The following is a 27,581-nucleotide window of genomic DNA, read 5'->3' as shown; positions in this document are numbered from 1 at the left end:
ATTTCCATAGTTTCAAGACATTGACCTTCTCCATGATTTTGTAAGATTTTATACGGGTGTGGACCAGTCTCAAACAATTACATAATAAATAGCTTAATCTCTGGGACAACACAGATGTTTACAACTGATTTTATCGCACTTACTCTGTAAAAAAGCATTTCTTTGGCTTTGGTTTCAGAATTGCTTTCAATTTTTTTTATAGGAGCCATATTTTTATTTAAATTTTTTTACATAATTATGCATTGATAACTTTAATGATATAACAAACTGCTCCTCAATATATGTACGTTTCTGTCACTTCTAAATTTTTTTTCTTTATTGCAATGTTTCACAATTAGTTGTGTGTGTTATTTCACCAAGAATATTAAAATTCAATGTTTTTGGTAGATGGTTCTCTTAGATTAACCACTCAACCACCGGTGTTATGGCGTGAACGCCTTTTGTCATGATGGCAAACCATAACATAACTTACTCGTAATCATATATTAGTATTAGGCATATCATATCTTCTAATAATGCACTTCACTGATGAGTGAAACGCGTCGTATGCAACAGATATGTCGAAGTTAAAGTGGTTTGAAGTCCTAGTCCTAGTTTGAGTTATTTGATGTTATGGCCATTTTCAGAAAGTAAAGTAACAAACATTTTGAAAAACTTGCAGCGAATGTTTAATTACTCACCAGAATAACTAAAGGGTAGTTCAAACAGCAGTATTAGTCACCTGAAGTTGGCCTTTCCAGTAATAGTTTCGAGTTATTTGATGGCCATTTACTAATGTCAAAACGAACTCGATGAACTTTGATTCTTAAAAGGGAATCACATTAAAAATGTATAAATTAAAAAAACTTAAACAGTATTAAAAAGATTAATGGCCTTTAAAAACTAAAAATATTTCTAAGATGGACAGTGTCACCATTGCCAATAACACTGTAACATTATGGATAAACCTTAGGACAGAACATGTTTAAAATGGCACTGTTGTTAAAGAGACATAACAACGGCAAGACAGTAAAATTTGGCTTATTGTGACCTAAGTGTTACATAAACTACACATTGGAGCATCAGTTCCAGATAAAAGAAAACAATGAGTTAAAAAACTGTGACCAATGCATAGTCTAGTTAGAACAACTTCTTTCCAATTCTTACGGAAGCAAGATGGCCAAAGTCCAATAGAGGGTTTTATTTGGAAAAGCTTGTTTTCATGTTGCTCACTCCAAGTCGACTGTCAACTGGCATGGAGCTGAGCCTTGAATACAGGACCATAGTCCATGTATGAAACAGGCACAGCAGCCATAGTACCAGAGCAGACAGATTTAACTGTGGCGTCAGCGAGCTGGTTCCTGCAAATACCAATATGGCCCAGTATCCAGAAAAACTGGAGAGAAGCAAATGTTAAAGATAATTGGGCCAGTCAGTTTTGAATATCAGAAAGAACAGGGTGTTAACCAACAAGAACCAATTCCAGGGCCAGACGAGATTAAAGCAAGTCAGTATAAATAGTGCAGTTTGAGTACTGCTTAACTTCTATGTGATCCAGGGCAAGAAAAATGGCATATAATTCAGCAGTGGACACAGAAAATGTAGAGGGGATTCTGTGCTCAACCACCGAACCACAAAAAACCATGGCAGAGCCCACAGAGTCACATAATTTTGAACCATCTGTATAAATAGGAATGGAAGGATACTTCAAAAGATGTTCAACAAATAACACGAAACTTTCAATCAGGAGTATCTACTTTTCTCAGATGACGTAAAGAAAGGTCACATTTGGGGATTGTAATAAGCCATAGTGGGATGGGCTGACCAGTGGATACAACGTTATCCAAGAACAGACCCAATTCATCCAACTGCAGCTGGATACGAAGGCCAAAAGGAACAATGTTCTGAAAAAGCATGGCCCACTGTTGAAGAAAAACGGAACCCCAGCTGGGATGCTTTGGTAAGGATCAAAGTTTTGAAGCATATAGTAAAGACTTTCAAACTGCAGAGGTGTAGAGAAGGTTTATTAGACTGTATAAGCTCTCAACAGGGGAAGTGTGGAAAATCCGGGTACAGAGTCGAGGTCCCTGACGATGAATGGGGTCCAGCATTTTCAGGGCCATGGTCCAGACAGAGCCATAGTCTAGTTTTAATCAAACATGAGCCCAATATATATTTAACACAGAACATCGACCTACTTCCCCAAGTGGTGGAAAAGAGAACATGGAGGATGTTCAGTGCTCTTGTACATTTGACTTCTAGCTGCTTAGGTCAAAGATAACCCCAAGAACTGTAGTCTCAGGGACTACAGGTAGCACAACTTCAGTGATATGGAATTCAGGATCAGGGTGAACTCTAAGTTCCTGTAAAAAAAGAACGCAAAAATATCAAACCCACACGAACTTGGAATCGCCTATCCATTAAAAAAATAAAAACGGGCAAGTGACCACGTAAACCATATAAATGAAAGCCTCGCAAAATTCATACTTCCATCTTGTATCATAAGCCTTCTCAAGGTCAAAGAATATTGATACAACATGTTGTTTGAGTAAGGCTTCTCTGATTGGCATTTCAAGTCGAATCACATTGTCCATGGTGGAGCATTGTTGTCGGAACCCATCTCGATGGGCAAGAGGAAGTTGTTTGATTCGAGGAACCAAACAAGATGAGCATTAACCATCCTCTCTGAGGTCTTACACAGACAGCTCGTCAAAGCAATTGAACTGTGAAAGAATCTTGGTATCTTTTTCCAGACTTAGAGAAAGGTAGGACAATAGCCTGGTGCCAGGCATCAGGAAAATTATTCTCCTGCTAGATCCAGTTAAAAACAATCAGAAGAACAGCAAAAGATGGATGGTGTAGCACCTAGTAGTGTATGTCATCAGATCCGACTGATGAAGCACCAGTTTGAGTTTCACCAGTGTAAAGGGGCGATTATAGTCACAGAGACAATCAGCTCAAAAGATAAGTGATGATTGCTCTGCCCAAGTCTTGATGGCTAAGAAGGTGGTAGATGAAGCACAATTGCTAGATACCTGACAAAAGTTTTCACCTAGAGTATTGGCGATGCTCCAGGTATCATAATTCCTGGCCATCAGAGAGCAAGATTGAGATGGGGACAATTATACTACCCACTGACCTTTCAAATCTCGTCCCATATAACTTGGATACTGGTGGTAGAAGATATGGTGGTTGTGAACATAATCCAAGATTCCTTCTGGCTTTGACGTCCTACCTAACAAGCATTTGCGCTAGTTTGCTGGAAAGTGATGCAGTTCAAGAGTGTGGGATACCTACGAAAAGTATCTCAGGCCCTTTGTCTTCATGTCATGAATGAAAGGTAGAAGACTTTTGAAACGTCGTCCTCTGCACTTGTGTCTCCACAACAGGCAATTGCTGTCCATTCTACAAAGTTTCATCATGAATACACTTGCCTAAACAAGCTATCAAAAATATCCCAGGGCTGTTTTTGAGTCTTCCAAGCCATGTGGTAAGCAGGATTCCACCAAGGATGAGTATATCACGGAAAAACGTATCAAGAATTTAGGAATACACTGAGCAGCTGCCTCTATAACACAATGGACTGTTTTTTCACTGTTTTATTTATGTTTCTATTTGGAGGATCCATAATAAAAAAGAATGTTTTGGCACTCACTGACCCTACCCTACCATGGATCCCATCGAGGATACACTAAAGTGCCAAACAAAGACACTGTAGGGTTTCGTGAGCACTATACCCAAACACCAACATCAAATACAATATCCACAACACCTGTTCAGAACATCTAACACTGATACTTGGTTGACCCTATCCCTAGTAGACCAGCTGACTGACCCTAAGTGAGCCACCCCAAGGCTGCCCGTCTATAGGAATTCAAGGCCAAAGTGGTGTTTTAGGGTCAGACCCCTCAACCACCAGGATCCTCTCCACCCCTTAATGAGTTACCATGCGCAGCAAATACGCGAGTGGATGTTTAGATCCCAAAGGAGGTAAACTGAAAGAACACAACTTTCATTTGGAGGTTCCTTCACCACATACAGGAATCCACAAGGAGGGGGCTTTAATGGGACAGAGCTTGAGATTGGAGTGAATACCCCATTGGTGACAAAAGTGCATACAGACGGTTTTAGAGAAAGAAGGTAAAACAGTTTACTGTGGTCCACTTCAGTAAATGATTGAGGGTAGTCTGTAGATGCCACTCAATAAATTTTGTGCTCGATAATTCACATGAGATGTGGAAGTTGCCAACCTAGTCCGTTTGCAACTGTAACGGGGAGTTGTAAAGCAATAATATTACTCTTTATAATGAAAAGTATGGCACTCAAGAGACAGTTCTGAGGGACTCCATGTTCTTATGAGAAAGAATGGGAAAGTGTCAAACCCACACAAACTTTGAATCACTGGTCAATTAAAATTTTTTTGATAAAATAGATAAATAGCCACACAACCCATATCAGTGGGTCTCACAAAATGGCATATCTCCATGCAGTATCAAACTTTCTCAAGGTATAAAAAAAACAAGCAAGATACTGTGTATTGAAAAAGGCTTCCAAGATTGAAGTTAAGTTTAACCAGGTTGTCCACCATGAAAGTTCTGTCATCAAAATCCACATTGGGTGGGGTTAGAGGAGGTTGTTTGATTCGAGGAAACAAAATAGTAGTATTAGCCATCCTCTCTAAGATCTTACATATACAGCTTGTAAAAGGAAGTTGCCAGAAGACTGAAGGTATGTTAGGATCCTTGCCATTTATTCTTGAAATACAAACTAATGTAAACTTACAGTTTGTGTAACTTAAAAAACATAGATGTGTTACTCATAACAATAGCTGGTTCTCTGCATTTTGTATTTTTAGTATTTACAAATTTAGTTTCACCAAAAGAATACATAGCAGAGATATTTAAAACTGTTTATGGAAGTTTACTTTTTGATGTTCCTTTTCAAGATGCTTGATTCATGGATGATACATACTTTTCTCATCATTTATAAACGTTTTTGACATTTGTACATGTCACTCTTATTTATTTAGTAGTACTTTTACACTTTATCCTCTGATGAGACTTCATTGTACATCTGCATCTACTGAAGGTTCAGAAGATCGTGTTTGTTCATAATTTTGTGTAAAGCTGCTCTCAAGAGCTATACATGGAAGCCATCCGTAATCTAGCAATTTTAAGACTAGGATAAACACAACTAGTTAACATCACCTACTTCCCATCATGGGATTATGACATTTTGATGAAAGTAGTGGTGTCACTTCAACTGAAGTATAATAGTAAATTATAGTATTTTTAAATACAAATACAACTTTATTTCTTATTTACAGTTTCTCTTGGGAATAAGAAACCTTTTTGTTTCTTTACAAATCCACGTCTTTGGGTGAAGATTATTCATTGTAAAAATACTTATATTTACCCCTTGTCTGATTTGGTAAAAATCTTTGGCTTAGTCAACACAATATTCACCTACACCACCAAAATCTCTTTGCTTCCCTATATGCTCAGAAAACTGCAACCTCAAATTCTGGATCTGGATGTTTCCCTTATACAGCAAAATGCCAGATAATGTTGATGCAAATTTGTTCAAGAAGGGAAATCTAGTCAGGACTGCAAAAAATAATATATTATTCATCTCAGGAAGGAATCATGATTACATTTTTAATCTTACTCAAGAAACTGGTGTGTTATGTTTTTATTGGAAGAAGTCTAGCACTCATACCTTGCCATTTAAAGTACTTCGGTCAACATTCAGGACATCAATGAGTCATAGGGTAGATGCCACAAAACACTCTGCTTACAAATTTAGGTATTGCCTCTGACAAGTACTCGGCCTTATTTCATATCTTCGTTCAATATCCCATTTAAATTGATATTGTTACATCTCGCTTAAGCTACCAAGATGTCTTTACTTGGTTGGCTCACACAGCTTACAGGCTAACTTTGGCCAACAAAGATATTTAATGTCTAACGTTTGAAGTTAATTCTCTGAAGTTGAACAGTTCATAATGTTTGAATTGTACACACGTTCTTGGTCAAATTTGGTTGTTTTCCAATTAATAAACATTATTCACAATTACAGCTTCATAGGCATCTAGTATATTGACTGTATCAATCGACAATGTAATCTGTCTCATGGCATGATGGTTTAAATAGTTAAGTGAAAATCTCCAATGTTCAAAAACACACAGACATTTTCATAAAACGAATGCTGTTGACCCTAACTCTCCAAAATGTCCTACAAATTTAGAGAATATTCGGGGCTTGCACAATATGTATCCAACAATATACGAACATGTGTCACACAGAAACAAGCATAGGTATTAAAATAAACATATAATGGAAAATACTTTACAAATACAAAGTTCACACATATAACAGATAATGATTTGAATTATTAGCTTCAATAAAAAATTACACAAAAGACTTTTTTGGGTTTTGTTTCATTTTTTCCACTCTATATTTATAACAGAAGTTCAAGAAACATTTAAAAAAAAAAATTGCCCTTTTCTTGATACTTCTTGTCCTATCAGTGTTACAGGGGTCAGTTGCACTACTTTTTCCTTATACTGTACAACATACTTTTTGATTTGCATTCAATGCAATACATTAAGAGTCCCAACCAGAACTTTCTATTTTTAATTTAACAAATCTATCAATATAGCTCTTAAAAATATTTCTAAACTTAACAGGAAAATGACAAATCTAGTATATTCTTATTATCTGGTATTCACACTTAACTGTTTTGTTTTTTTCACGTGGCTACTGACGCAAGCTCCACTGTCTTAATTTTTTTTCCTTCAGTATCACAAAACATTTGAAAATAAACCCTCTAATTTTATAACATGGATTTACAAGTACCTGTAGATTTTTGGGGTAACCACTTACTCAAGATGTTAAACAATGTCTGTTTGGTGGACGAATCAGTGGCAAGTAGTTTTACCGACTCATTATCTGTCAACACGTTACACAACAAGAAGACCATGTAAGACATTCAATACAACACAGAATACAACATTCTACCCACAATAACTCTTTCCCTCCCATGATCACCTGTTTTGTGGCCACGCAAATTGATGTAAAACTCTAGGAGACTGACAACTAGTAAAAGAAAAAGGGTTTAGTTCTCACCACAGTTTTATGGGTGTTGGATCTTGACCCTCTCAGATATTTTGTACATAATCTAACCATTAGATATTTACTTTGCTGTAATTGTTGCTTGTAAAGTATCCGTGGTTAAGTATTAGAACTACAAACTGTGGTGGAATAAATTTTCTTCTACATACAGAAGGAACTGTCACATACCTGATGAAATTTATGTTGTAGGTGGCAAGACACTCTTCCTTGATTGATGTCTGACTGCCAGCAAGTAAACAAAGAAATATAAATATAACTTTAAACAAAAAGTTTATTATGGGTCAACAAAGATAGAGTTGTTTTCTTAGCTCTACATCTCTTCCCACACAATGCCTTTTAAAAATATCCATAATTCTCTCTAACCTTTTCCAAACCATTGTTTATAACAAACATAATAAGGATATTTCAATTTACTGAATTACATAACAGTCTATCTCATATTTACTACAGCATTTATATTATTTGACCTACAGGTTCAAAATGTACATTGCTGAGTACACTTCAACCAAAGGATGCATTTTAATACACTTATAACTTAGAAAGCTACTTAAATTATATTAATTATAGGATATTACATAATGTTTGTATATTAGTATTTTATGCTCCTAATTTAATTGAGCAAAGTATTAACGAGAATGTTAACTTTTATCCAGACTTACCAGAATTAAACTACAAGATCCACAAGTAAGTACTGAGGGTCTTGTTTTCATAAGAATGTTTCTTATTTGTTGTTTGTTTCAAAAGTGACTACAATGTCAAACTCAGAATGTTAACCAGACAAGAAAACATGAATGAAACAATTTCTCGGGAACCTGTGCCTGTAAAATGTACAGGTGTTACATAATTTAGTATTTTGTTTTACTCTAGCTTTAGTTATTTGTTTACCATGTCTTTATAGGTTTGTTAAACATACTTATGTAGTTCAAAGAATATTAAAACAATAAAGGTGAATGAAAACAAAATTTAAATTGTTACGAGTCTGGAACTATTTAGGATAAATAACTTATTTTATGTCACAACTTGCAGTTATTCTAAAAGGAAAAAAATGGGAGATTCATCTTGTGCTTTTTTTATTCATTAAAAGGGTAGTAAAATGGGCCACACTTGTACAGAGATAGGCTATAGAAAATAACAAACAAAATATGGGATTTAATTTAAAATATCTTTTTGACACTTGTTTAGGAAATTCTAAAGGCTATGCTAAATACATGTAAAGACTGTAAGGTGAAAAAAAACACCTTAACATGAAAACCAACTTGTAATCAGACTAGTCAAAGTCTGAGTCAGGTTGTTACTTCATAAATTCAAAAGCTAAATAAATCTTTAGCACATAGACTAAATTAAAAAAAAAATTTTTTTTTTTTGTAACTTTCACTAAAAGCTTGGAAATTTTTATGAAGATATACTTCATAATTCAAAGTTATTGTAGCTATAATTTCTTTGTTACATGTTGGTTAAAGTGTTAGAGTAAAACAACCAGCAGTTTGATACAAGTTTCTAACAATCAACAAAATAAATACAACAATACTTTATATTCTGCAATACTAGTGAACTTTCTAACAGCCATTCAATTTGTGAGCAGAATGGTAGTTTCTGATAAGAAAACTGATAATCAACCTTATCGGATTTCTAGACATAAGCAACTCTACTGTTATGACAAAGTCTTAACCATTAGCAAAGAAATATTCACCTTGATCAAAAATCTAAAAACTAAACTATATAGACATTAAGCTGACATTAGTTCTTAAACTTATAATCTGGTGACAAGACAGTTAACTAGAGAGCTTCTCCAAATTTATTAAAAGTCAAAGTTTTATTTGTATAATATATAACAATTTAAAACATTACAAATAATATCTCTATGGAAATGTGCTAATACTATAAACAATACCCATAGTTGTAATGTACACACCTGTTTTATCCATTCTTCCTTCCTTGATGAAACTGCTGCAATGACAGAAAAGGAAGGATTTATATAAGACACTGACACAAAGAAAAATAAGTCAGAACTTTTAATTTTTCTGTTTATGATATATTAAAAATTTCTACTTGTTAAAATTATTTATTTTTCAGTATAACAATCTGAAGTGAAATCAGATTGACTCACTGAGAACTGGCACAATAAAGAAGATCCAGGGTTTCAAGGCATAGAGCTTGGACCGAGTTCCCTCTTGGCATGTAATATACAAAAAAAAAATAATTATTCAAGTTTAACATAAATGTTCCACAAGGAAGGGTAAGAACAATGAGCATAACAAACAGACTACCAGAAATTGGAATGCATTCATGTGATGAGAGGACTCATTAGGGGAAGCATTAGTGAAGAGGTACAGACTCAACTTAGATAAAGATTGTGATACATTGATGGTGATATTAAAGAGGCAAGCCACCAATATAAATCCTGGGCTAGAGGAAAAGGGCATATGAAGTAGTTTTGTCAAGATTACAGTGATTCTTCTGCATATGCAAGTCCCAGTAGAGAAGATGTACATGTCTGTGTGTGATCAAAGTTATTTGGTTTTAGTGAAGCCATGCTCCCGATCATCAAATTATCTCATGAACTAAAAGTTCAACAATTGTAAATCCTAGCAACAAGTGACTCAAAGGCAGATGGAAAAAGGCTAAGCAAACCTAAGAAAGGAGTTGTGAGGCATCACTAGATATTTGGATGCCTCAACTAAGTAATTGTAATAATAAACAGAAAATTGTGAAGTACAAGAAAATATGTTCTCAAAACAATGATGTTTATAGAATAACTATTTCAAGGAGACACCCCAAGAATCTTCTTGCCATGTGATTAATTTATAGCTAGTTTATGAACAACTGATGCTATCAAGGACAGAAGTTATTTGACACAAAGATTCAGAGAAAGCCACTGAAAAACATCAGCTATTTGTTTAGATTGGAAAAGGTAGACACTATCAAGGTTAAAAGTGTTATTCAAGCTATAAACTAAAGATGAGAAACTGTTCATTGTATGTTTGAGTTGAAGTTGACAGCACATACTGTCATTTGTTAAGTTGTTCTGTTATCATATGTTCTTTGGTGATTGATTAACCAATGTAACTCGCGAGTTTCGGAGTTCTTAAAAAAAAGAAACTTGCAGCTTGATGATGCATTAGTATAAAGTTATTATTAGAAAATGAGCTTGAGAAATCACAAACAGGAAGTCAGCTGACACAATGATACTATGAATAGGCCCACAATTCCCCTTTCAGCTGGTATAAAAGGTCCTAGAATAGACACTAGAATATTCAAGATCTAGCAAGCAATCCAAACTGACCAGATCATTCACATTTCAGCTCATCTCATAGGAGAGAAGATGTCTCTTACCATAAGTAAAAAAGCCATTTCTCACCAAAGCTCTTTGTGTTTCTAATTCCATTCTTCCTTAAACATCAGTCATCATGTTGATAGTGTGAAAATGATATACATTAACTATACATACGTGCGTGTGTGTATATATATATACACACACACACACACACACGAGTAAATATTAAGTACATGGGTATAAGAAATGCACAAAAGAATTGCTTTTAATCAGGAATATTTGAAAAATAATAAAACAAATAAAATGAAAAATAACAAAAGTAAATTTCTTGTGCATAAAACAGAATTATAAAATTAATAATTTAAATTACAAAGATTATGTTAGAAACTTCCACAGTGTGGAGAAATATCATGGACGTATTTGTGAAACTACAAGTTATATTTATTTTGTATGTGTGCATGCGTGCATTTTCTCATAGCAAAGCCACATCAGGCTTTCTGCTGAGCCCACTGAGGGGAATTGAACCCCTGATTTGACATTGTAAATCCATAGACAAACTGCTGTACTAGCCAGGGTCAATGATAAAGCCATTAAACAACCATATAGCAATGTTCTATGGAATTTCTTAGATACTATTAACATATTGTGCATTTCTGTAACACGAGTTAGTTGTTCTTCAACTTGAACATCACACTTAGAATGACTATACTGTTGAAGACAGTGCACAAAGAAGCTACCTCAATGTTCATGGAAAGTACTTTTATTAAGCAGTTTTCCCATTTCATTAGAAAAATAACCAACATTCATTTACTGTAGGCTAAGATTAATAATTAATTATTATATAATAAAGAAGGTAAAACATTTCAGAAATAATTAGACTTTGTTACCAAGGTATCTCATTTTTAATTTAGTAGCAATATATCAAATTCATGTGATTGTGTGTGTTAGCACCATCTTATATTACAATCCACATTGTCTGTTTGAGCATTTACGTAACTCCCATTTACAACAGTCACTTCCCATGATGCACATGACATGATGTCCACACAGACAAAGCTCAACCTTCACTTTTAAAATAAGAGAACAGGTATAAATAATGTTGATGCCAAATTTTATTTCACAAGAAAGATATTCTGCACTAAATTGTTAGAAAAATCAAACTCATACACATTTCAAAATATGATGTAACCGAGATAATAAGAATTTAGATTTACCAAGTTATTGTTGAGTGGGTCTTAACATGTCCAAAATGCTCAAAAATGACTTCACATGGTGGATGGTATAAGAGCTTTGGTTCCGAGTCAGACCAAGAGTGTGATATGACAGAACACTTTTAAGACAAATAATTTAAATTGAGAGATAAATTTCAACCTTTCCCATCACTGGAAACAGGTACTACTGCTCATCCTTTTCTTATCTCTTTGTGTGCCTTTATGAAAAACAATATTTTTGAAAATCAGTTGTTGAGTTATGGTGCAAGTTTTTTTTTACTTTTCTAACCCTGATCTTTCTTAATATTTATTTTCTATGAAAAATATTTGTTTTAAATTCCCATTTCTCTTTTCTTAAGATTTTGATTTTAATCATTTTACTTAAGTGTCCATAATAATTTCCCTTTTATGTTAAATGTTTAAGTACTTTTTATAATCTTTATATCTAAAATTGTTGTTTCATAGTTTATTCTTATCGTAAACCACAAATAAAACTTTGTTCCTATCACCTCATTGACTTACAAGACTGACAAGTTAGAGGGGCACATACTTAAGAATCATAGGTTTGTGTTCAAACTATTATTTTGGGTATATAATCCACTCTTCAAGTATAAATATATACATTTATATTAAATTTTATTACACTGAAGCATCTGCAGATCATGAAACAGCATTAGAGCCCAACACTACAGACCAGATATTTTATACTTGTTCTAAAAACTAAGCTAGATCTATGGGTTTGTTGAATTTTCATGAATTATTCCAATGGATGATCCATTAAAAAGTAACTCGCACATTTATGTCACCTTCAAACTAGATGTATGGAAACAAATTCAAACTGCTTGAACTACAAAAGAAATGCAACCAATAGTTAAGTGAATTTAACATTATTTTGAAAACTTCAACACCTCAAGTTTCAGTATATTTATTGCAACTAAATTTTATATAGTTCAAACTTCTAACCACTTCAAAGTGATACATACAATTTTGAAACTAATCTTACATTTGTAGAATTCAACAGGCACTATACAGTTAGAAGTAAAATTTATTTGAATGTCATTATGTTCTTGATAGTTAAGGATATCTCAATAAGATCCAGCATCTAGCCATTATTTGAATAGATAAGAATGTTTCTGTACAATGAGTTGCAGTTATAACCAACAGGACAGCTGCTTCTTGAAATCTATTAGAAACTTTGTAATTTGCTGAGGTTCATGTTCTATAATTTTTACAAGTTGGTAAAAGAGAATCTGACTGTCAAAGTATGAAAATCTGATTTGCAATAAAAATAAGACAAACCTGGTGCAGATTTCAAATTTTATTTAAGAAATATAAATAACACATTAACAACTCACTGGTTGAATAAGTTCTATTCCACACTTCTTATATAAAAACAATACCAGTATTGTTACACAACATTTAATTAGAAAACATTGACTAGAAGTTAAAATCAAGAAATAAAGCTGGTAAGCCAATCGTGAATATATAGAGAAAGAACAACAATTTACTGTATCTTAAGAAGGTCAAGATAGGTAACAGTATTTTTGGTTGTAATTAATTTATGTATATTCTGTTTATATATAAATTAAAATGTCCTTTTATTTATTTGTATTGTTTGAATATAATACATTTAATAATAATATTCAATACTTAAGGATTTGATTTATATTTGAACCACTGGAGTATTTTACCCCTGCTACTGCACATAGAATATGACTTACCTGTCTTCCCGTACAAAACATTTCCATAACTTGTGAACAAATACAACCTAACTCAAAGTGTATGGAATTGATCCATTGGACTGACTCCATACTGAAAAAGGAACATTTACTGACATTCTAAACCTTTCAAGAGTATCTACAATCAATATAGCAGGCTTGTAGTGAAACATACAAGTCTATTATACCCAAAAAGTCCAGATAAGTTAAAGATGTGTCCATGAGTTGACAATATAAGTTTAGCTAAGACTAACAATAAGGTTTCTTTTTTATCATTGTATAATTTGCATATTGTATTTGCACAGCCTCTGTGCATATCTAAAGTTTTTGTAAATACTATCATATATATTGTACCTTATACTTAACGTTCCTCTACCATGAAATGTTTCTAAATCAGTAATAAAGGATATTGAATAACTGACAAATATATATCATGTTGAATGAGTTTTCTTTAATGTGAGGGATCCATAACATCACATGATAATGACAACTTGACTTCATCTGCAATTCCAGTTTAACTATACTTTACTACTTCAACATTCTACTATTTAACCTGTCACCACGAGTTCCAATTCACAAAGAAACCTGATCTTTGACAAAAACAAGACATTTAAAATATAGCATTCACAAATCATGCATATTGCTTTAGGAATGACAACTGTTGAGAATCTACACAAAATAATTCATCACAAAGGGGAGTGGACAATAAGAAAAACAAAAAACAAATAATAAAATATTAGGGTAATATGGTGACAATACTCTATTCAGGTGAATAATTAATACACATTTAGTAATCAATGATGTATTTACTTGTATGCAGGATTGTTATGCTCTTACATGCTAATGTACGTACCAAAATCTCCAAATAACAAGAAATCTTCTCAGTGAAATTAGGATCATGTATGTCACCAAAATTATCACTCAAAATTTCTACTACAAAAAACTAATATGAAAACATAATACAAAGTTCTTTTTCTCCAAACACAGGAAAATGGATTACTTAAATAAATTTATATAACTGAATGAAAAATATGTTAGTTTGACATGACTTATAGATACCATTAGCAAGAGTATAAAAATGTATTAAAACATAATAAAACAAATACATAATTTTAATCCAAGCAGCTACGCTGTTCAGGAATGTCAGCACTAAACCAGTATTTTAATCTTGGTGGTTGAGAGTTTAATAATTCAAAAAGTTGGAAATGTTTAAATAAAAGATAAATATTGTCAATGTATTGTTTGTGACCAAGTGCTTAAATACATAAAAACAGGCTTAATAAATGCTACATTGCATTAATGTCTCACAACACACACACTTGTCGATCAGATTCCTTTATTAAGCCAAATTTATGTACAATAGATTATAAATAGTCATACTTTATGAACACATGAAAGTTTGCATATCTTTTGTTAACTGTCTTATAATAACAAAGATATGAATAATAGAAAACATACATCTAAATTAGTTGTGAAAATCAATAGAAATATCTAAGTAATACCTTTACTAGTCACTTGTATTGTGGGTGTTAACTTCATTATGGTAAATTATTCTTGGGTATAATATTCATTATGGTATGTCAATTTAAAATATAAAAGTAAATCCTTATACAATAACTATTACAATTTTTTTCTTTCAGCAATGGCAGTAACAATGTAGAGTGATTACCATAAACCACAGCAGTACTTTTATGTTAAACACATTAAATGCTCCTTAACATCTTACCCACTCATTAGAAGCTAAAAAGTCTCATACACAAACTTTAGAAAGTAGCAAGATCATTCAAATTTACAAAGAACTATTTACATTGCAAAACTCTTAACAGAAGCCACACTTAGAAGTACTTCACAGAAAGTCACTGACAACTCTATTACCATAAAAGGCACTTAATACATTTAAAATGTTTGCTTAAGTGTATTTGTTGTATAACTTCAAATTACTATTTCTTAAAGTTTTCTTGTAGCTAACAAAATAAGACTTACAGAAACATTTAGTTTTTTAAAGCATTGTTGAGATTTATAATTTCAAAATATATGATAAATTCTGTCATAAATATTAGACAATACGTTTTCAAATACTAGTTTCATGCCGTGGTCGACGTTTTGATTTTTCGTGACCATTCCATCGTTTCTTCTTTTGCTTAGAATTAACAGAATGTCTCTTTCGCGATACGTTTTCAAAGTCACAAAGATGTGGAGAACAACGTTGTTCTTGTTCAATGGAACTGTAACAAGATGTATATAAATTTTATTTTTAAAAGCATTTTAACATGTTAAGAGTAAAAATTATTCATGTTGTTCAGATTACTTTTGCAAAGGACAGATTTTAATAATTAATAAGTTTAAAAAAAAGTTACTTTGTGCAGCCTTGCTATATAAATAATTTTATTTGATCATAATTAAGGTAGAGTGTTTGTCAGCTGAACTGCTACAATGTTGTCACTTTATCTACCCAAGTTAAGTGTTAGGATGATTTTTGATACAGTATATATTTTGTGTCTAGTAACTAGACTGTTAGACGTGAACATAATGAAACTTGACAAGTATGCTACATGCTACACACTTGAATTTCAAAGAGTGGTGGATGACAGCAAAGTAGCAAACACCAGACTGGTGTTTCTATTCAATACCTTTATTTGCAGATCATGTCCTTTTAAACAATTTGTGATTTCTGTGGATGTGATTACAGTTATTTCAAAATAACTCAAACACTTTCCAGGAGTTTAATAGTGCAGTAACTTAGGTATTAACTATTTTACAACAGTCCAAAATTATACATCATATGATACCACAAAAAGAATATCATACTGAACACTATTAACAGTACAATGTTATCAAATAATGTGCTGATGGTGTGTCAGGCATTATACAAACAAAACACTGTTGTCATAACTCTGTTGGAATGCTTACTTTCAGGAATAAAATCAACCATCAAAGATGTGCTAAAACTAAAATACAAATCACATAAAACCTGAAAACAATTCTTAAGACCTCAATAGCCCAAAAGAATGTATTTCCCAACATTAATGAGCTGTTACAGTATTATATACAAACTGATTAAAACAAACAGAATGGGGGTACATTTTTTGGTACTATATGTAATTTCCATAACATTCACCCTTTAACATGAAAGGTAACATTGGTTAAAATACACATTAATTTCTTACTTTAAATCTATTCACAACAGCACATATGAACAAATCACCAGAATAAAGCTAATAAATGCTGAAATGGCATCTTGTATGAACTATTAATTATCTTTGAAAATCAAAACAGTGGGAAGTAAAACTTAATCCCATCTGCAACATACAGAAAGTATTTTATAACAGTTTGTTCATGGTAAGCGAGAATGTATAGAAATAGCTTACTACACTTTGTAATGTTGCTGGAAAAGTCAAATATATAAAAATTACTTATAGTATAATGTACTGCTAACAGAACTATATACATTAAAACTTTTGATGCACAATACTGCTCACAGATAAGTGACAAATACAAAAATAAAAGATGCAATACACATTTTAATTCTGATGTGTATTCTGTATATAAAATACTTTACTATGTAATAAATGCATATGATGCAGAAATGTAAATTACAAAACAAGTTCTCAGAACCAATGTAACATTATTTAATTCATGCTATTATCCTTTTGAATTTCTTTCAATACATTAATAATGACAAATGTAAATATCCATGTTACCTTGGTCCAGCTGTGATGGCTAATTGTTGAGAAGTAGCAAAAGGATGGTAGTTTTGATCATATTGACGATGATCTTTATCAGAAAGCTGTGCATGCCACAACTGCCGGTTGTGTGGTTTAGTACGCTGCTGCCATTCTCTGTTGAAAGCAGCAAGTTCATCTGTAGAGTAAAGAGCATGACATTCATTCATTAACACAAGAACAATAGTTAATTAAAAACAAACATTTGTATGACGAAAGGTTTTTTGGTTCAAGTAGGTAACAAAATATAAATTAAAACATCGTGTAATGAAAATAGTAAAATACCTGTACTGGAAAAGTAAGTTACCATCAATGTGTCATGTACTTTCCAATTTGTTTCTATTTTATAAAAATAGAAAAAAAATAGTTCAAAATCGCTAACATATTGAAACCAGTTTAACTTTTGTGATACAATAGGCCATCTCAGCCTCTGAATGACACTCATCTTTGGTTAAAAAGCAATTTTTCAAAAGACACCTTCACAACACTAATTCATAAACAACAGAATACCTTAATAACAAATCAGTAGTAATATACTCTTCAAAACAAGAAATGCAAAAGGGATATTTTTTTTTATTTTAAAGATTTATTTTAAAGAGAAATATGTAATAACGTTACAAGCTCAGAGTATGTGATGTTACACGTGTTAAGGCGCTGATTGTCAGACCAAAATGACAAAAGTTATGCACTTTGAAAACTGAGGAAAACATCAGATTTTTCGCCAAAACGCATGTGTGTCCAATAAATTTGTTTGAGAGATCTGCATGTTCTGCAAGTGCAATATGTGCAAAATCCCTGTAAAAGTGACAGGTTCTCGGTTTCCAAAACAGTGTTAAGCCACCGACACGTAAATACAGTTACGCCAAGAATACCACAACGCAACAATGCCATTCGTCGCTTGGAAGCAGGCGAATTTCGATCAGATGTTGCCAGAGCTGCAAATGTCCACCCAAGCACCATCACAAGGCTATGGAATTGTCACCAACAACATGGATAACTCGTGACTGTCCACGATCTGGCAGACCTCGTGTGACCACACCAGCACAAGATTGCTACATCAGGTTACGTCACCTTCGGGATAGGACCACCACTGCGACATTACTGCCTCAACTATACCAGGGCAGTGTAGGATTTTCGATCAGACCGTACGCAACCGTCCGAGATGCAGAAATCCAACCTCGACGTCGAGTCAGAGGAGTCATCCTCACCCAGCAACATCGGTAAGCATGGCTGCAGTGGACTCGGGCACATCAGGTATGGCCTCATCAACGATGGAGGCATGTTTGGTTCAGCGATGAATCACGTTTTATGCTTCGTAGGCAGGATGGAAGGACCCGTGTTTACCATCGCCAAGGTGAACGTTTTGCAGCAAACAGTGTGCAGGATGTTGACAGATATGGTGGTGGCAGCGTCATGATGTGGGCTGCCATCGCCTACAACGCCAGAACAGACCTTTTGCACATTCGAGGGAATCTTACGGCTCAACGATATGTGGACGAGATTCTTAGGCCCCATGTGCAAATCCATCATGGTGAACGTCAACAACGTTTTCTAACATGACAATGCCCATTCTCACACAGCCCGACTCACCACTGTCTTCTTGAGACACCACAACAATGTTCAACCCTTGCCTTCCAGATCACCAGATTTAAACCCCATCAAACATCTTTGGGACGATTTCGATGTTCAGCAGTGAATGAGTGGACAGCCATTCCAGGATGCAATTCATCATCGGGCAGGAGATGCATACAGAACTACCCGGAATAAACTTGTTAACAATTTGTCTCAAATTTTGCCCTTTGCATTTTTTTTTTTTTTTTTTTTGAAGAGTATATTTTATTTTTTGTCCAAATATTAAAACTTTAAATGAATAAATAGTGTTAAAGAAGTTCACATTAGTAATATTCACACCTTCATCTAAATTCATCAATTCCTCATTTTCTTCCTCTTCTCCTGTATTTCTGTTCTTTGACTTCTCCAAGACGTGAGCTTTATCTCCAAGATGATGACCAATAGACAGTTTCTGCAATCCTGATCTAGAATCATGCACCGACCTTCGAGTTTCTTTTATCTAAATTAAACAAACTTTGCTCTACAAACAGCTATACAATAAAACAAGTTATCTAAATAACAAATGCTTTATTACTATTACCTCTACAAATGACAAAAAATATTTTTCTCTAACTAACTATCTCCCATAAAAAAAAAACAAAAAAAAAACTCATTTTATTGTATTTCCTCAATGCAAATTTCAGTCAATTTAAAGTTACATGTAGAATTTTCTTCTCTTCCAAACTGAACGAAATTAGAAATCAGATGGCCATAACTTGAAGTTTTCAATCATGGTATTTGCTGAGAAAACTTTTTTTTTGGGGAGTTGGTTTTTCTAACTTTTCTGAAAGAAATACAAAAGAAATTCTCTTCTCCCTCTGTAAATTTAAAACAGTAGGAAATAATTGCTTAAATTTAATGTTAGTAGTAACTTACTACAACAGCTAGTATAAAGTCTGCATAACTTTGTTTTTTTGCGAGTTGATTGCCAAAACTCTCCAGTACTCCTGTTTTGTTTTGTTTTAAATCCTCGAGACATCCAGAAACTAAAATGTCCACCAACATAACTGAATATATACTAATTTCTGAACAGTGAGGGGGTAAAACCCATATCCAATCCAAATTGCTATTCAAAAGACTGTAGTAACTGCATATGTTGTGCAAAACAGTCCAGTTCCACAGCTAGTTTCCAGTTTTTTGCAAGGTCACTTAACAGAAATGGCAAGAAAAAAAACATTCAAGGAGTATATTTGCCACTGTAGGGTAGCTAAATGTGCAACTTTCCTGGACATCATCACTTTACCATTTTACACAAGAAGAAAATGGTATAGTTATTTTTTTAAACTCCATACATTCTTAGCTCAACATTATGGAGAGGAGTGTGCTTTTGGCTATAGTTTTTTTGTTGTTTTTTTTAAAGATTAACAGAAAGCCCTCAAATGGAGTATACTTTGTTTGGTTCTATTTACAGAAACCACAATACTCCTCTGAAACATACACATCTTCTGAATTTATTCCCAGCAATTTAAGTATTGGGCCTTAAAATTTAACTCCAAGGTGTTCACATATGTTAAACCTCTTGATCTTACTGTATGGGTACAACTATTACAAATTCTTTATTTAAAAATTAGCTTCTAGTTACCCTCCTTTAGAAGACTGGTGATGATTCCGAGGTTAATTTTTGTTCAAATTTTTATGAGCCAAAGCAGTCTCTGATGATGGATTATATGCTTCATAATCACTTGTACTTAAGAACATTTTCTTTAGTATTAATCAATGTTTTGCATCAATAATTGCTGGGACAATTTTTATCACCTCCCTAGATAAGAATAGTGACATTAACTGACATCCAAGCCTCTGATACTACCCATCATTTTATATTCTAGCTTGTTAATATAAATAATTTGAGTTACTAATTTGTATGAAGTTAGACTTAGCATTTTGACATCACAAACATCTAATTTTAAACACTAATGCATTCACCAAACCATGCGACTCACTGAAATCTATATTTGCATTACTTTAATAATCACTTTTAAATTACAAAATTACCTCATATATAATGATAAAGTTTGAATTATAATCTACAGTGTGATTCCAAACTACTGTAAGTTTAAATAGTAGCTCAAAAACATTTTTAATGCAAGTCAATAAACCTGATCGCATGGCCTTTGACCCATGACCTACTGTAAAAGGGTTAAATTGCTTATAATCCTGTACTGGAAAGAAACTTTTGCTATCAAAATAATCTGTTTAACCATGTTTCAGTTATTCCAATTATTTTAGAATCCTCTATTCCTACTAATGCTCTACAGTCATCCATTTTATTTCTTATACTTCTAGCATTATAACTAACAATTAAGGCCATTGTTATAATTGCTTTATATTCAATTCCTATTCTAAACTTTCCTCTGCCTCTTCCTTTTTTCATCTAATTTTTCCTGGCCCTCAACACAGTCTAATCATAGTTTAAAACTTCTCTTACAGCTAAGTTAATAGTATTAACAAACAAACCAGCCACTACCCATTTAAATGTAAACCATCCATTCCAAAAAGTTTTCTTCCACTGAATCAATCCCAAAGTTCAACCAGACTATTTGCTCATCTTTGAATCCTACTGTAAGTTTAGCATTTAGCTCTAGTGACCTATTTATAACTTCATCCACACAGTTAATTCCAGGAATTTATTTAAATGCCTTTATCAACTCTTTGCTTTTACTAATTACCTCCTCTGACCTACCTTTCCCTACATTATTAGCCCCCACAAAAACTGCATATCTGTTAACTCCTTTCATTACAGCTGTTGTTGTGTCAGTTATATCCTCCATATGTGCCCTGCATAGAATAATCCCATTCTTTTTTCCCTATTTAGCTAAAGACTATTCTACCCACATATCCTGTCAAGGAATCACCTCTACCTATAACCTCCATCATCCACAACCTTTCCTTACCCTCCCCCTTTTTTCCCCTCCCTCCATTATTTTATCATTTGCAGAAGGGCTGAAGTTTGTTGCTCAACAGAATTGGCTCATTATTACTAGATTCACTACTTTTTACCCTTATATGTTATGAAGAATGAGTTTTGTGATGGGAAGGTATTATCTACTTCAGTAGATTCCCCAATTAGTACTGCAGTAAATTAAGCATGAAAACAGCTTTCCATATTTTTCTAAAATTTAAGATCTCATACAAAATACAATCTTTCCATAATTGCAACACTACTAATTTGTATAAACTAATTGAAATATCTGTAATAACACTTGGAAGCATCTCATTTATTACACCTCTGAATTAGACATGCACACACTATAGAACTACCAACATTTTTGATAGCTTCTCTTTAACATTGATTCAAGAGAATTATAAAATTTATAAGGTGATAATAAAGAATAAATTAACATCTCTAAAAAGAGTATTTTTTATTCTGTGTTGCATTTCAAGCAGATGTTATTTTAAACATTGTACAAAATAAAACTAAATAAAGTTTATTTAGACCTATCAATGTATTCTTTATCATCCTTTATCCAAGTTTTCCTTTGTGTCTTGTGGAACAATACTTTCACATATATATATATATATATATAAAAACAAAAAATTTCTGATCAAGGCATTTCAAACTTTGCATTTAATCCAAAGCATTAAAGCTCTGCCATAAAAGAAGTTAAATTCCTTTTGAAGATATTAACCTGTTAGTTTCACATTTACAGAGAATAAAGAACCAATCAACTATGATCAAAGGAATATTTTAAACTCACTATGAAACAACAAAAATACAAGAAAGTGTAGTCCTTCATCGTCTCACCTCTTCTCCACACCAAGAAACATAGAGAAGTTTTATTACACATTTTTTATACTGATTTTACTTAACAGTTGACAGATTCTAAATACAAGGAGATTGATGACCATGTTTTATTAGGATGTAATCCACATTTTGCATCTGAGCTCTTCTTCTATATCCATTTATGTATTTTACAATTTTTAACATTTAGTAATTAGGTAGGATTTTATCATACAGTACATAGAATATTCCAAAAGAAATGAAAGAAAACAGTTTACATCATTGCTGCTATGAACTAAAATATTGTAATGGTATTAAAATAATATATATGTAAGAGTTAAGCTTTCTGTAATTTGTTACTTATTTTAGTTAAAATAAAAATGCCCTTACTTGTGACTAACTTTAGAAGCACCAACACAATATAACTACCCAGCTAGTTTTCAGAAATTAAAAGTGTCCATAGTAATATTTCTTCTGACACACAAACTAATCTTATTTTTGAAACTTCTTATATACATTACCCCTCCAGGACCAGTCTTAGTTGATGAAGATGCTTGATAAATCTGAGGTTTACCCATTTCATCAGTTGAATAACTCATCACTGAGGAAGAGCTGTAACAATGAGCATTAGGATTCTGAGCCATCAATTCCTGTTTTAAAAAAAAAAAAAAAGTTGGAGAACAATGAACAGGTTACAGTAAGTGTACAAAATGATGCATTAACTCAAGCAATAACAATTTAAATACAGATAGTGTTCAATTAAAAAAAAAAAAAAAAAATCGAATTTTACAGACCTCACTAGAATGTTTTCTTTTCACAATAAACTTTTGACGTAATTAATCTTACAAAAAAATTTCCAAAGTGATTGTTTAAAAATACTTTAATGAAACACCTTAATATGAGTAAACTGATTTCATAACATTTTATGAAGTGAAGACAAATGAGTCCAATTCATCCTAGTTCAAGTATGGTTTTGCTTCAAAAACAAACACAAAAGAAAAACATTTACTGTCAACATCATGAAACATCATTTCATATACTTTACTAACATTTTTACTTTTAATAATTAATAATGACAATATTAATAAATCAAATTACATAATTTTAAACTTTTAAAACCAATTCATAAGCTGCTACAAAAAATTACAGGAACATGTACATTTCCTTATATAATTTATCTCAGCATTCCAAACTTGATAATATCTCTCTCTCTCTTTAAGGTAATTTGTCTGATTTCAGTCCCATCTGTATCCATTTTCTAATGTGTGGTGAAGGTAAAATTTTAAAATGATCAATATCACCAAAACTGATATCTCATGCAAAACAATACTTTAAACAGTTTACATGCATTCACTCAAGAAATGTTTGAAACATTTAATATCTAGTGTGACCTCCATGGTCTGTAACACACTACTGGCACTGATTTGGCACATTTAGAATCAGTCTATCGATGTTATCTCGGAGCATGGCAACCAATTAGTCTACTTGGGCCTGTCGGAGTTCATGTACATTCTGAGGAGGGTGCTGGCATTCTCTAATATGCCTCGACAAAATATCATATCCAAACAATGTTCAATCGAATTTAAATCTGGATATCTGGTGCACCACTCAAAAGTTTATTCCTTCCTTGTCAAGGAAAGACAGTTTTGCAATGTGGGCTTGCTCGTTAACCTGCACAAGAATGAACCCATTGCCAACAGCACCAGCAAAAGGCCTCACAATGGGTTCCAGAATTTCGTCTCTATATCATTGTGTTTTCAAAGCATCCCTGTCAACCATGAGTAAGTCCATGCAGCCACTCACGCATATGCCTACCCAGACCATTACAGAACCTCCTCCAAAAGCATCAATTTGCACAATGTTTCAGGTTAAAAAATCTCTCCTCAGTGTCTCCACACTCTAGCATGTCCATCATTATGAGACAGTCAACCTGCTCTTGTCTGTCCATAGCATCGTGGCCCATTGGCAAAGTTCCCAGCCCAGGTGCTGACAAGCAAACTCCAACTTGGTTGCACAGTGACTCACTGTCAGAAGAATGCCTCTTGCAGGTTGGATGGCCCTAAGGCACCCTTCATGCACACGACTGCAAACTGTTTGGGTTGACACACAGGTTCCAGTGGAATGCTGAAGTTCATTTTGCAGTCACTGAGCTGTAGCTAACCTGTCCCTCAGAGCAGTAGTCACAATGTAGCAGACCCCTCTGGCTGTTGTGCAGCAATGACAGCCTTGATCTGGTTTACTGCCATAAGAGTTCGTCTCCTGGTAGTGTCGCCAAAGTCGACTGATGACGCTTGGCTTCACACTAATCTGCTGTGCCACCCTCCTTTGGTTCTGCCCATCCTCCAGCATTTGGACTCCCCTTGTTACCTCATTCTCCAACAGATGGTGCCTGACTGCTTGGGTACACATTGATAAAATGAGCTGCAAAAGATCCATGTTAGTGTTTGTATTGAGACTTAATGTGGAATGCATAGCTTCATGTAACAGCCTTATTCAGGCTACTTTGAGATGTATTCTCCTTGAGTAAGGCGAGTTTTGTTTGAGTTGCTTCAAACTTTACTCGCAAGCTTACAAAATACACTCATAGATGAACAGATTTTTTTCATACATAAAATTAGTTATGATAAAAATATTGAAATATGTACTTGTTCCTTTAATTGTTTTTGAGCAGTATATTTTTTTATAGTCTAAAGATTAGTTGATAATTTATGATAGTTTTCAAATTTTGCTTAACTGATTTTTACAGGATGCGAATTGATATAATCTAACCATATCAAATGAAATGATCACTCAACTACATAATACATTATTATACATATATTTATCATAACACACACACACACACACAAAGGAAATATAGAATTCAGGATTTACTTACAAAATTGGAAAACAAATTGCCCATGTTGGAAAATACACTACTTCCAAATACATCCTGATCAGACCTAAAATTAGTTCCCATAAGCTGTGGAAACATGCTTCCATTAAACATGCTGTTGAATGGTGCCATGAAGTCAGTCATCATATTGTCCATTTGTCTCATTCTTTGAAACATTTCACTATATATAAAAAACAGAAATTGTAAAAAAAGTGTTTAATACTTAGAAAATTTCCATATACTTCTATGAGGCTGCAAGTCATTAACAGTTCTAACTTAAAAATATAGTTATACAAACTAAGTACATTTCTTGCAGTTATTGACTGAATTGAAATAAGCAATAACTTTAAAGCCAATACTTATCAAATAGGTGTTCACTATACAAAATATAATTTGCAAGTTAGATATATCTGCAACTATTACACCCAGTCACATAACTGGTTAAATATCTTCAGTCAGTTATCTTCCAAATTTACAACAACAACAACAAAATGTACACTTCAGGCTGAATTATCTTTCCTTCACCCAGATTATGACCTAAAAAAATAATAAAAAAAATGTGAGGGTGAATGCTATGATAACATAAATCCTTACTTTCACAGAATTTATGTATGACATTTTACCTCAAAACAAATCAACCTGAAGATAACCCAAAAAGATCAAAACATTGTTCTCTACTTTATTATAGTAAAAGTTTTAATACCCATGCCAGCCATCAAGATACATTTGTATTTCAAGCAAGTTTCTCACCATCACAAATTATAACATTATTACAGCATTAATTACTATCTCATTATACACTGTGTACAAGCTTTATGAATACAATACATGTTTAAATAAAACACAGTATACATTTTGTGATGGTCAGGGTGACTTTTAATTGAGAGAACAGCCAAAGTAGTGGCATGAGGGGTACTTTATTTAAGACCCATGTCTTAATATCCTTCCACATGGTTTCACATGATTTAACCAACAGTCATTCTCTGCAGTAATGTCTTTGGGTCAAAGCTGAAACATCACAGGTCAAAGTAAGAAGTGAATATGGTGCCATCTATTAATGTAGTTAACATTAACAACTCCTTCCACCACCACCACTCATTATTGCTGTTACGTAGCACTCATTATCCTTAAGTTAATTTCTCATTAACATGATCCTTATTCCAAACTATCATCATACAAATTTTGAATGAGATTGTCCAAGTGACCTAATATGACTTAGGTAACAGAGACACAATATACGTTTATTTAATGATAAAATTCATTATCATTGGTCTTCTAGATCTATTCTACTTAAGCTTACAAATTTTCTTGCAATAGCTCCCTTACTCCAGATATAAAAAAAGTTTGTTTTTTTTAATTTAAACATTACATAAATACATTTTAATCTTAAATGTTATACTATAAGGTCATTCTGAAATTTTGTTTTTTTGATAGATTTATAAATCACCGATTTGTTAGTCATACTCCCTGTTTTAACTGTTGTCATTGTGGTTGTATCCAAGATTTATTCTGTTCTTCCAAATAATGAAGAACATAAGGTTAAAAATATTTACAAAAAAGAATAGTAAGAAACTATAGTTGACTTAATGTCTGTTGGTATTTCAAGTGCTTGCATGTGTCCTCTTATGAATAGTTTAGGTTATCATAATAAATATGAAATGGGTAGAAACTGCCCAGTGACAAGTTACATTTTAATAAAATAAATATCCATTGCTAAATGCTACCATTTTGAGAGGAAAAACAAAAACAAACCAATAATTAGTTAATGTTTGAGCTTACTAAATGAGAATTTAAGTTTTCTTACATAAACCAACAGGTTTGTAATGTTTATGTTTCAATTAGTTTTATAAAGAACAAAAAGTTCAGTACTTGCATAAGGGTTTTTTTGTTGTACCCAAAATCTCAATTAAAGTTAAACCTAATTTTTGGTATGGTTGTAAGTACTCAACTTTTTTACTTACTTAAAATATTCAAGTTAGAATGCAAAATAAAGAATATAATGTCCAAAACTTATAATTTAATTGGTTCTTGTTATATGGAACTACTTGTACAACAGTATGCAATACAATAATTAAAATCTGCTGAAAAGACAGGTTGGCTTCCCCTCTCATAGACTTGCTTATACAATTTGAATTAAAAAAAAATTATAAATTCTTTTATAAAGAATGAAAATCCATAACGTCCCCACACATACATAAATAAATACAGATCTGAAACTGTTTATGTTTTATTAAAAAAATATGGTTATTAACCACTCTAGATCTGCACCCACTCATACAATATTAAGAAATTGGTTACTTTTGAATTAGACAAAGTAATTCAAAAGCAGTATATTTACAT

General features: G+C 32.9%; 1 protein-coding gene across 1 annotated transcript in view; it reads right to left on the bottom strand.

Annotated features, from left to right (window-relative positions):
• Nucleotides 1–5,303: 5,303 nt before the first annotated feature.
• LOC143223077 (uncharacterized) overlaps nt 5,304–27,581 on the bottom strand; it is a 33,439-nt gene continuing 11,161 nt past the window's right edge. The window contains exons 2-7 of the mRNA XM_076450502.1: nt 25,245–25,422; nt 22,888–23,016; nt 18,949–19,108; nt 17,017–17,176; nt 9,025–9,059; nt 5,304–5,585 (exon numbers count right to left, since the gene is read on the bottom strand). Of these exons, the coding sequence (XP_076306617.1) occupies nt 5,425–5,585; nt 9,025–9,059; nt 17,017–17,176; nt 18,949–19,108; nt 22,888–23,016; nt 25,245–25,418 (819 nt within the window). The 5' untranslated portion in view covers nt 25,419–25,422 and the 3' untranslated portion in view covers nt 5,304–5,424. The remainder of the gene's footprint in view (nt 5,586–9,024; nt 9,060–17,016; nt 17,177–18,948; nt 19,109–22,887; nt 23,017–25,244; nt 25,423–27,581) is intronic.

The sequence above is a fragment of the Tachypleus tridentatus genome, chromosome 8, assembly GCF_004210375.1.
Source record: "Tachypleus tridentatus isolate NWPU-2018 chromosome 8, ASM421037v1, whole genome shotgun sequence".
In the NCBI taxonomy this organism is placed as follows: Eukaryota; Metazoa; Arthropoda; class Merostomata; order Xiphosura; family Limulidae; genus Tachypleus; species Tachypleus tridentatus.
This window is presented reverse-complemented; position numbering and strand designations above follow the sequence as displayed.